A 12635-nucleotide genomic window follows, 5' to 3' on the forward strand; every position below is an offset into this window, starting at 1 on the left:
TGCTGTTGCATTCTACACCGGGTGAAGTTTCTGGGTAGTCTTCAAGGGCAACCCCATGTAGAGCACACTGCAGTAATCCAAACAGGACATCACCAAGGCATGAGTAACTTGTAAGGCAATAAATAACATGTTTATTTGATGGGATTGCATTTACTTAGTACTGAAAAAGACTCCTGGCAATTTACAATGCAACCAATAAAACAGTAAAATGTTTGTTTTGCATGGCCTCTGTATTATTTTAATTGTTTCATGTGGAGTAGAGATAGAGCTGGGCAGCTTATATATAAATTAAACAAACACATAAATAAATACAAATAAATCAATGTGCTTTTAGCCACAGGAACAGCTGACCCACAAAGCAGAAAATATTTCTTCCCTGGAAGGCCTCAAACAGAGGCTTATCTGTGAGAGTGGATTCTGCACTAAAGGTGGGATTGGATTGAATGACCTCTAAGGTCCCTTCCAACTCGATGATCTTATAATATAACATGAAATAACAAGCCATAACAGAAAAGCATGCTCTCCTATAGATTTGAATTATGGTTCAAATTTAATTAATGAAAAGAGATAATATCAGAGTCCTTGTCTGTCTAACATTTTCCCCTCATCACATTACAACTACAATTCTACAATTTGGCGGACAACTTTGGAGTGGCTTAAAACTTCAGAAAACTGCTTCCCTACTGAACAATTCCAGATGTGTAGACCAACTCCCAGAATTCTTATGAATGGCCATTGCTAAGAATACTGTGAACTGAAAAACATACATCTGGAGGGTCCCTAGGTTGAGAAACACAGCTTTAGGGCTACACTTTAAAAAGCTTTTTGTCCTATAGACTTATTCTTTTTTTTTTAATCCAATCCTCTTTGCCGTATTTAGATTTATTTTTTTTTAAATCAGCTCATCAGCTGTGTTTGGTCCCTTGAAGATCTGGATGATTCGTAACCCCGTTAGCTTTTCACAAAGCTCTGAAGTCTGTTTCTTCTGCTGTGGTTTCTAAGGTTTTGGATGAGTTATTTATCTTGCACATCACGACTCATTGTTTGTTTTAATCCTTGTACACTATCCTGAATCACAATTGTGAGGTGGACAGCCATATTATTCAAACACATAAATATACTCCAGGACAGTACATTCCAAATCTGGATAAATTATCCAAAATTGGGTAAAAATAGCCACCACAACAGGGACCTTCAAATTGACTTAAAAGATTGCCAAGTGTACTAAAAATATACTCAAAAATCAAAGTATTCCCATTAAGACAAAAATCCATCTGTAGTTTGTTGAAATGATGTAACATTCAATCAATGATACAGTTTTTGTAACAGAGGTAGTCCTCAGGTTAAGACTATTTGTTTGGAGGGCTTCCGGTTTGGCCCCACCTTTCTTGCTGGGTGCCTAACTTAAGGCACTCCGAACTGGATATCATAAAAGCCGGTGAAAACAGCGAAAAACAGCTGTTCCCAGCTTCGATTTCTCTCTCTGGTTGAAAGAGAGAGGATAGAGCTGCAGGGGGGAGTGGTAGATTCCCCTAGGGGCTTTATTTTTCTTATGCAAAGTCCCGAAGGGTTTGAATCCCATTGAAATCCTGCTATCTCCGGTCTTCAGTGCGCGCCTGCAAAAGCAGGAAAAGAGGAAGGTGTCAACCTCTGCTCAAATGATTTCTTTTTGTGGATTTCTATATGCAGACGGAAGAAGCACGAGTGAACAATTATTGGATTGCAAGTATTTTTGATTTCCTGACTTCCACCTTTTAAAAAGAGAAACTTTTTTTTTCCCTTGCTTGAACTGATTGTTTAAAATGGCGTTTGAGGGAGTGAAAGTAAAGAGCAAGCTGCATAATTAAGAAGCTGGGAAACACTATTTGTGGATTGTAACGAATTGAGCTCTCCTATACTTAAAGGAAAAAAGGTGTTTATTTGCTGAGAATGTGAAAGTGAATGGAGATTTTATCTTGTTGTGTTGGACTGTGGATTGTTGGATTATATTAGTTTGTTTAAGTATTTCATAAGGGGATTCTCCGTAAGAACTTCGCCATGAAGGTTCTTTCAGAAGAATGGATTCGTGACTTTATACAGGATTATACAGAAATAATGTATTTAACTATTCAAAAATACGAATTGATACAAAATGGGGATGTTTTTGATGAGAGCTTGGAGGAAATTAACCAGTGTAATCAGTACTTGGATGGAATGGAGGTACAAACAAAAATGGATAAAAATGAAGATATGATCGTGAATAAACAAGATGATCTAAGTTTAGATGAAATGCCTGAATCTGTGTTACAAGAGGCTGTCTCCCGAATTGGAAAAATTCACAGGGTTAATGCTTTCCAAGAGTTTTCTTTCCGGACTGATGGAATATATGGCAGTAACTTGTGGATTGTTGGACATAAGGAACTATCAGGAAATATTGTGATTGACTTTTTAAAAGGAGTAATGAAGGAAAGACAGAGACTAATGCATCAAATAAAATGGCAAGAGATAAAAGTATTATCCTTGAAAGAATCTTTTTTTGAAATATTAACAGATAAAAACATTAGCGTCCCTGAAAGACTTTATGTGAGAAAGATCTGGAAGAAATGGGTTGATTATATGTTTCACATCTATCATAAAAGACTAAATATTTGGATTTATATTGGATTTTGAATATAAAGTTGAGATACTGTAATTTTTTGTATTCAAATTATATAATGTGTTCTACTGAATTGCAAATAGAATATTCTTGAAAGATCTTATGTAAGAAAGATTTGGGGGGGAAATTATATGTTTATAGAAGCTATAAGGGAGATATTCTCTGAATTGGATTGGACTTTTACGCATTAGCTGGCTTTAAATACTTTAGGATTAATTTGTTCTACTGATTTATATATTTTATTATTGTTAATTGTTAAAAAAAATTTATTTTTTTTTGGAGGATTTTGGTTGTGTAAGGAGGAAGTCAGAGTTAGAGAGGGAAAATTGGTATAATAGTTTTGGGATTTTTTTTTAGCATATGTTTGTTTTATTTTTAACTATACCTTGTGTTTCTTCCAGGAAGTCAGGGGGGAGGGGGGAGGGGGGTTTGTGAAGGGAGGAAGGATGGGGGTTGGGGAAAAGGGGGGGGGGAAATTTTGTAAAACTTTTTGAATAATAAAAAAAAAAGACTATTTGTTTGGCGTCCGTTCAGAGTTATGACATTGCTGAAGGAAGGGAGGTTATGGACAGTCCTCAAAGTTTGATAAGACTTTTTGAGAAGCAATTTTGGGTAATGAAGGAAAAAGTTTTGGAAGCATTGTTGTAAAAGGTAAAAGTCCCCCTCGCACATATGTGCTAGTCGTTCCCGACTCTAGGGGGCAGTGCTCATCTCCATTTCAAAGCCGAAGAGCCAGCGCTGTCCAAAGACATTTCTGTGGTGATGTGGCCAGCATGACTAAACGCCGAAGGCGGATAGAACACTGTTACCTTCCCACCAAAGGTGGTCCCTATTTTTCTACTTGCATTTTTACGTGCTTTCGAACTGCTAGGTTGGCAGAAGCTGGGACAAGTAACGGGAGCTCACCCTGTTACGCAGCACTAGGGATTCAAACCGCCGACCTTTCGATCAACAAGCTCAGCGTCTTAGCCAGTGAGCCACCGCATCCCTTTAGCATTGTTGTAGGTAAGACCAAAATGAGCTATTTTTTGTCATTGTTTAGGAGCTCACTTATCATATCCTATAACTTCCAATAGTTTCTGTGCTTGAGCACTGCATGTGAAGACAACAATGACAATACATACAGTCCTCAATGTATGCACACAATTGGGACTAGAATTTCCGTTGCTAAACAAGGTGATTGTTAAGTGAGTCACACTTGATTTTATGACCGTTTTTGCCATGGTTGTTAAGTGAATCACTGCAGTTGTGAATCACATTGTCATTATGCAAATCCGGCTTGCCTCATTGACTTTGCTTGTTAGAAGCTGGCTGGGAAGGTCACCCATTGCAACTTTTGTAAAAACAAACAAATTTTGACCAGATATTGTGACAGTCATAAAGACGAGGCTTGCTATGAGTCATTGTAACTTTGAACAATCATTAAATGAACGGTTGTGAGTCAAGGATTACCTCTACATGAATCTCAGGCCTACAAGCTTACTCAGATCTTGGATAACCACACATAATTGCTAATGAACAAAGAGAAGTTCTGTTTTTCAAATCTTAGTTCTAATGGCAGTTGAGTGCCAACGTGGTAGATCTTCCATATTCCATAATTTGGAGAACAAGAGGCAAGAAACCAAACCAGATATCCTCGCTGCTAAACCACAAGTACAAACTCATGTTCTGAAGATTGAATGTGACAGCCAGCTCACAAATCCTCATATCCAGAAACTCCTACAACAGTTATGTCACTGATGTTAATTATGGGAAAATCGCTAGCCATCTTTTGCAATAAAATAAAACTTCAAAATACCGCCAAAAGATATTTGAAATAAATGCTGAAATAACCTGAGATTGAAGGAGGAACTACAGAAACTACTTTTGCCAGGGGACAAAACTTTTTAGAAACTGGGAAGCAAATCCCAGCACATGTTAATAGAATATATCAAAGTAACTAATGAACCTTTGAATGAAAGACAATTAAAAATCATAATCTATGACTCTGTCCTGCATCGCATTAAACCACTAGTTCATTTAACCCAGTTATCAAAGGTAAGCATGTAAAGAGGTATGCACGTCTTTAAAGACTTATATACTTAGTGTAAGGTTTATTTACTTCAAAGCACTACATAAGATGCTGTTTCCTGATGATGCTCAGAGGGGCATAGTCATTAAGTATTGAACTGGCAACAGGGAGATCCGAGTTCAAATCCCTACTCAATCACAAAAGTTCTTTGAGTGGCTTGAGGTCAGTTAGTCTTAAGAGAGTTTGGTATAATGGCTGAAAGCACCAGGCTAGGAATCAAGAGACTAATCTAATCTAATCCTGCCTTAGGCACAGAAACTAGCTGGGTGACTTGGAGTCAATCCTTCTCTCTCAGCCTTAGGAAGAAGGCCAGGACAAACCCCTTCTGAAAATCTTGCCAAGACTTGTCTATGTAGTTGCTAGAGGTCAAGAACAACTCAAACTCACTAAGGAAAAAAACCAACAACTTTCTTTCAGGAACATTTACGGTACTGGTTGTTTGGGAAAAACAAACAAATGTTCTGTATATTATCATACATATTGGAAAGAAAAGTGGGGTATAAATCTAATAAATAAATAAGAGATACCTATGCCCAAGGTTCATTACCTGTGGCCACAAAGCGATCCAAAAATTTTTAAGTCATTGTTCCCAAAATTTTTAAGAAGACAGAAGAGGGAAATGATCAAATACTGGAAGAGTAATTAAAGCAACGGTATTGAATTAAACCTTAATTAAATTCAACTAGAATTCAAATTGAATGTTAGTCCCAAATTACCTAACATGTTGCATTTATACAACATACTGTACCTTATACAGTTACTGAATTAATTCATGTTCTTGGTTTACACAATACACAAATCACATATTAGCCTCAGAATGCTTCCTGGAAAATTCCGGAAATTTGGACTTCAACAACACTTAGAATTCTCCAATCGGGACCATTGCTGAGAATTCTGGAAACTAAAGTCCATACTGGAAGTCGTCCAGGTTGCAAAACAAGAATGGCCAGATAGGTTGGGTTCATGCAACAGAATGAACCATAAAATACAAACCCACACCCAAGACATCAAACCAACATTAATGCTAATGAAGCTTAGCATTGCTAGATCTTAATCTGGTCTCGTTCACCTTGTTATCTGAACACAGAACCTTAAAATTAAAAAGGGCCAATTAAGCTAGTGAGTTTAACTTCCTCTTCGGAAGTTAAACAGAGTCCTCTGCAAAATGAAGTTTTAGAAAATAGTCAAGATAGCAGCCACAACTTTATAATTGAAACCCTGCCCCTTTTCTTCATGTATCAATGCATGACGCATGTAAAAAAAAAGGGGGGGGGGTAGTGTGTTTATCATAACTAGGGGTAATTTATAATAGCAGTCTTCCAATATTTGAGGGGCTGTCACAAAGAGGAGACGGCAACCTATTCTCCAAAGTATCTGAGGGTAGGACAAGAGGTCACAGATGGAAACTGGTCAAAGGGAGATGCAACTTAGAACTAAGGGGAAATTTTCCGACAATTAATCAGTGGAAGAACTTGCTTCTAGAACAAGGGTCTCCAACCTTGGCAACTTTAAGACTTGGGAGTTGAAGTCCACAAGTCTTAAAGTTGCCAAGGTTGGAGACCCCTGCTCTAGAAGTTGTGGGTGCTCCAACACTGGAGGTTTTTAAGAAGAGGCTGAACAGCCATATGTCAGGAATAGTTTAGTGCCTCCTGTTTGAGCAGAGGGACTGACTAGAAAACTTCCAAGGTTCCTTCCAACTTGGTTATTCAATTGTTATTCTATTACTCTGTTCCTCTGTTATGTTGGGTGTTTTGCGGCCCCAGAATCTGATCAATGCAAAATAGAATAAAACAGGTCCCTACCTTTAATCATTAATTATCTACATTTTACCAAAAAAGCCAAGCTAAATCTCACCCAGAAGACTTGCATATATTCCTCATAATAGCGCAAGAACTTGGTCTTCAGGAGGTCTTGTCTATTTTGAACAACAAAACCCATCGACACTATCAAACAGCCAACCAATATTTCCAACTTCTAGCAGCTGCATTTGACACCATTCTGGGCTTTAATTCCCCAGGTTTTTCCTTACCTTTTCTGGTTTTTAGGAAGGAGTGAATTAAGAATTACTACATAGTTCTTGGCAGAGAGTTTACCAGAAAATTTCAGAATTGTAGGCTGGACTAGGAAGTTGAAAACTCATTCCCCCCAAAAAAGACAGTGACCAACCACTTCTGCTAGATCCTAGCAACTTTCATGGATATTGAGCTCCAATTAGACGTCCCCTTTAATTCAAAAGTATTTGGATTTTTTAAAAACACTGAAAGTCAGAATGGCATTTTTCTTTCTTCAGTTGATTCATTTTTGGTGAAATACTGCCAAGAACCTAAGTCCCATTTAGACTTTAAAGACAGTGCCAGAGAAGGCCTTCAAAGTAAGTTCGTGGGTTACCCTTTTTATTTTATTTTTTTTAATTAGAGAGGCTAAACACTAAATCTGAATTCTTCTCAGGCTTTCAGTCACTAATCAATCCTGCCTAGAAACTGTCTTTGGACTTCATAAGATGCCAAGTTTTTCTATAAATACCCTGCTTAACCACACAGCAAGTTAATATGAGAGGCTCAGTGAAGCAGAAGAGATAGAAAAGAAAGATTAAATGAAGATACAGCAACCCGATTCTAAATCTTTAAAACTGCCCATCTTCGATAAAGATCTTCTCCGCTTTCCATCGCAATACAGATAGTCCTCGAGTTACGACCACAATGGAGACCAGAATTTCGGTTGCTAAGCAGAGAGGCTGTTAAGTGAGTCCTGCCCAATTTTTCAATTTTTCCTTTTCTTCCACGACTGTTAAGTGAATCACTTGCAGTTAAATGAATCATGGTTAAGTGAATTTGGTTTCCCCCCACATTGACTTTGCTGGTCGGAAGCCAGCTGGGAAGATTACAAAGGACAAACACGTGACTTCAGGATGCTGCAGCCATCTTAAATACGAGCTGCCCAAATTTTGATCACATGACTGTGGAGATGCTGTAATGGTTGTAAGCCACTTTTTTTGAGCGCCATTGTAACTTTGAACAATCACCGAATGAATGGTTCTAAATCAAGGACTTTCTGTACTGAATACATCCAGACACACATCCAGAAAATCCCATTATATAATAGTACACTCAAAATAATTTTTATTCATTCATTGCTGTAAACCCAGCTATACCCTCCTATTGTGGCCATTAACCACACACCCACATTTATGGCAGCCTGGGAGGAATTAATGAAGCCAATCGTATGTTACAGAAGATTGTCGCATACAGGGTTTTTTTTTAATTGACTTTTTAAAAGCAGCTCCCACAGACAGGATACCATGCATAATTCTCACAACACGGCGTTTGCTAAACTGCGTTTAACATTAACTGCCTAACATACAAATTGGTTCTTCTTAAATCTGTACCCATCGCGCAACCGGATGGAAAACAGCCGCATTGAAACATTTCCGAAAATGGGGACTTCAATTCATTTACACCTAGCAAATCAGATATCACTGAATAATATTTAATGGTTGTTGTTTTTTCCCGTTTTAAGCATGGTTTCTCTCCCCCAAGTTTCAGAATACAAACAGCAGCCTAAAAAAAAATGAAGCAAATCTCCAATGACAAAGACAGGATCTATGGAAATTATAAGATGTAACAGAGGTAGCGCAATAAACAGAACTGAAGAAGGAAGCGTGTAAACTTACCTTTGTTTGTGACTGTGTTGAACAACTTTTCTGAGCTGGCATCAGAGGCCTAAAATAATAATAAAATAAAAGTAAGTTAAAATCTTAAACCAGTTACGGAACAGAACAAGTAACAAAGTGTTGATTGCTTCATGGAATATAAAGACCAGAAAATATTGTTGTTGTTTTTTTAAGTCCTAGTCAAAAAAAGATCTGGAAAAGACTGAAAGCAGAGATGTGTGATAGGAAACAATAGACAAATATCTATGATGTTTAAATTTTTGTTGCCCAGAAGATGGTGCTATTTAGCTGTGCAGGAATATCCTGTTATCTGCACATAAGGCAATATTGTGTTTTTCACTTCCCACTCAAAGAAGGGAAGAAATTGTATAGAAATGCTTTTGTGTGGTTTTCCTTATCCTTCTTCCATATTTAAATGATTAGCATCTTATAGATGTTGGTCATTGATCATGCATCAAACTCCAAAGGAGCTTCAGGGCTCTAATAGTAGTTTATATCCCAATCAGACCTCATATAAGCATATATATTGAATTATCTGGGTGCACAATGCCCTCGCTTAGTAGACCGCAGGACATTTTTTCACAGACCAGATTCAATGCAACCCTTTTTGACTTGACGGTATCCCAATTTTACAAGCATCCAGACCTGCAGGCTTCTGTCAAGCCACTGCCTTCCTCTGTCTCTTCTGAAAACATCACAATAAAAATAATGGACTTTTCACAGCCTCCATGGATTACATCTGTGCGAAAAAAATTTCCCCATTCTATAAGATTGGAATATATCAAGTCATAGATCAGAGCCAGTATTTTAATTTCACACCCATCTCAGCAAAATATCTTTCCCTTCAATTTGGGTGTTGTTGTTCAGTTGCTAAGTTGTGTCTGACTCTTCGGGACCCCATGAACCATAGCACACCAGACCTCCCTCGCCTGCTGTCTCAAATTTTACTATTATTTACATTTATTTCAAAGAACCCTACCTAAGATACCTCTTTCTTCCTTGGGCCAAACTGAAAATAAAACAGATCAGACAGGACTTCTACAGCTATTACAAGATGTTCCTTAATTAGTTCGTTATGAACCTTCTCCTATCTTCACAAATCTGACTCCAACCTCCTTTCCTAAAGCTCTTGGGGCAATATTTCAAACCTACAACCTAATCCAAGAAAACCCCATTTTCAAGCGAGGAAATATATACCAGCCAACCAACCAACGTAGCAGTGTCTGATTTTCTTTAAAAGGCTAAACCTTATCCGTTAAAATGTAGAGAAGCTGAATAGGTACCACCATCTACCCTGTATCACATCTTGCACTTTGCTGTGAAAAGAAGAAGCTGACTATATCTGAAGGGATGCAAATGCCAGAGGTTTGAGTTTGCTTCAGAGGCACAAAACCAACATGATCGCAATAGACATTTGGCCATCGTGTTCCCAAATGTTTTTCCTCCCAGTTTTCAACTGCATTTCTTCCCTTCCTTTTTCTTTAAGCGAATTTCCTTTACTCGAAGTCCCGCTGCAAGCCATAAAGTAAGAGCACAGAGAACTGTGTTCCTTGGCCTGCTACAAAATGGATCCAGGTGGGTTATGTGATGATGAACTATTCCAGTAATTTCAGTCAAACATTCCTTACCTCACCCATGAGGCTTATGTACCAGTACAAGCAATGAACTACACCAGGTAGCACACTGTGCTGGTGTAGATTTGAGAAATCCAATGGTCTCCACTATATTTTCTTATGGAATTTCAAAAATCATAACAAGAGCTGCGGCTGAGATTTTTCACTCACCTACAGTCATGTCCAGTTTGGCCTAGCATCCAAGCTTGTTCTTAAGGAAATATATATATCTAGTTTTAAGAAAATTCTACGCACAGAACACCAATCGGAACTTCAGAGAAGCAAATAAGCAAATATACCCAAACCTATCTTCAAACAACTAATGAATTAAAAATAGATCAACACACCGCATGCAAGCCCGTGACAGTACACACGCCCGCGTGCCTACAAGCAAACATAAAGCAATTTGTGCCTGATCCATTGTATCTTCACTCAAAAGTAAATTCCAATGGATTCAGACAGAAGTAATTCCAGCTTGATTATTTCAGAAAGCCAAATGAAAAGAATGAGGAGTTTATTTATTAGACATTGAAGAGGTGTCATTCTAAAGGAGGCAAGACGGAAATTCAGATTTATTCTTGGCACTTAGGAATCATCCATTTGGAATCCTGATTACCAGTTTTGTAAATACGGTGAGCATTATCATCAACGTGGTAGTCAAACAGCCAAGCAAACGCAGGATATAAACTAAACTGAAATGGAAAGATTGAAGGCAGGGGTTGTCCCAGAGAATTAAACGAGCCACTTTCTTTCATCGGCTTCAGCAGATTTCTCATGGCTTTTGCAACCTCAAGATACAACCCAAAATGTAACCCAAAATAGTAGCTTGAAAAATAGAGCTGAAACATCCCCCCATCTCTTTCTCTGTCTGTCTCCCTCTTGTCACTCTCTCTCCAAATATGTTCATTCTCTCACAACATAATTTTACACATGCCGTGGAAGCATACGTATAACCCCATTGTTTGTAAAAGAAAGACGGAATTATTTTCATACTGAGATATTGTATACCCAACGCATGCAGCTCAAACCTCCTTCAACTGTCATACATGAAACAAAGAGAAAAGCCAGGTTTCCTCACAATTTGGTAGGAAGGGCGGTTATTTAAAAGGAGAAGAAGCAGCCAAAATTAAAAGAATCTGCTTGACCGCTCTCGGGAAATATCCCGTATAAAAATTGCTTGGGAGGTTGGCTAAGCAAAAACTGAGGTGTATTTAGTCCAGGATTAAATGCCGAACCGTAGCATCCGTTGGCTATCAAGGAAGACATTCTGTGTAAGGCACAGAAAAAGGATAAGAAACTAAGGGAGGTAAATGAGGAATTGAATCTGACCTAACTGTCCATCAAAACCAAAGAGGAGGGGGTCTTTGACCGTCCTCTTTACAAATAAACTTTTTCGATGTCAGTCAAACAAGAGATGTTGAAGATCAGTCTTTTTTTTTTCCTGGTTTGAATTTGTCTTGACTTCCATCCAGGATTTGAAGGCAAGAATTGCTCAAGAGTGTTTTCCACTGTTAAAAAACAAAACAATGCCACATGAAAAGATATGACCGAACTGCAGAAAAAAACACAGCCAGAAATGGGAGTTTATCAGCAGGAATGAATAAACTTTTATCATCTCTTGGATTAAGAGAGAGGCAGAGTTCCGGGTACTGTCCCATTTTGAAGGAATGGGGTAATTTCCAGTAGGATTTAAGACTAATCCCGGAATGGCTGAAAGGGGGTGGAGGGGAGGTCATTTTTCTGAAGGGGGGGGGAGGAAAGCGATGGGCGCATCCATTTTGTGAATCTTCCTCTTGACCTCTTGCCACTTTTCACACTGTGGGGCGGAGAATGGGGGGGGGAGGGAGGTTCCCACATGCAAATCTGCACACGGCAAACCTGGATGCTAAAAATGCAATGAGTAAAATATGCATGATGAAATAGGTAAAATATCAAAGGAGTCAAATAGGAGTTAAAATCCGACGAGCAAGAATTCTTGAGACAGGAAAAGGAAGGCAGAAAGGAAGGAAGGAAGGAAGGAAGGAAGGAAGGAAGGAAGGAAGGAAGGAAGGGTGAAGAAAAAAAATATGGGGACGGTATACACATTGAGCCTCACTCATTTTCGACCCAAAACTAAACTCTCGTGACTTTCCAGGGGCCAGAGAGAAAGAAAGGATGCAAATAAGCAAAGGAACGGGAGAAGGAAGCACTGTATCTGTTCTAAACACACACACACACACACACACACACACACACACACTACCCTCTCTGCTTCCCTTTCAGCCTTCCAGGCTAGGGACTGCTTTGGCTTCAAATATTAAACGTCAGCAAACCTCTCGGCCCCCGAGACACATCAGTGGTTTCTATTCTCTCCCCCCCCCTTTTCTTCTCTTCCATCAGGGAATGTACCGCCATAAAGGCAAAATATCTGCTTGGGAGGTGGTGGTTGTATTTGTGAGTAGCTGTATTTGTGTGTTTGTGGTTGTTTTATTTGTGAGTAGAGTATATCTATTTCCTGTCCAGACAGACAAGGACCCGAAAAAATGTTGGCCCTTTTTGTTTTCTTGGCATATGCCGAGGCCAAGCACTTGCAAAAACATCAACTCTGTCCTGACACGAAAGGCATTTTTTAAAAAAAAAATTAAAAAAAGCAAGCGGGATCCAATC

At 38.6% G+C, this 12635-nt stretch overlaps 1 protein-coding gene across 3 annotated transcripts in view; it reads right to left on the reverse strand.

Annotated features, from left to right (window-relative positions):
• AUTS2 (activator of transcription and developmental regulator AUTS2) overlaps positions 1–12635 on the reverse strand; it is an 869450-nt gene that overhangs the window by 87518 nt on the left and 769297 nt on the right. For all 3 annotated transcript variants that reach the window (XM_058164290.1, XM_058164289.1, XM_058164291.1), the window contains exon 5: positions 8377–8425. In XM_058164290.1, coding sequence (XP_058020273.1) covers positions 8377–8425 — 49 coding nt within the window. The remainder of the gene's footprint in view (positions 1–8376; positions 8426–12635) is intronic.

This window comes from Ahaetulla prasina, chromosome 1 (genome assembly GCF_028640845.1).
Source record: "Ahaetulla prasina isolate Xishuangbanna chromosome 1, ASM2864084v1, whole genome shotgun sequence".
In the NCBI taxonomy this organism is placed as follows: Eukaryota; Metazoa; Chordata; class Lepidosauria; order Squamata; family Colubridae; genus Ahaetulla; species Ahaetulla prasina.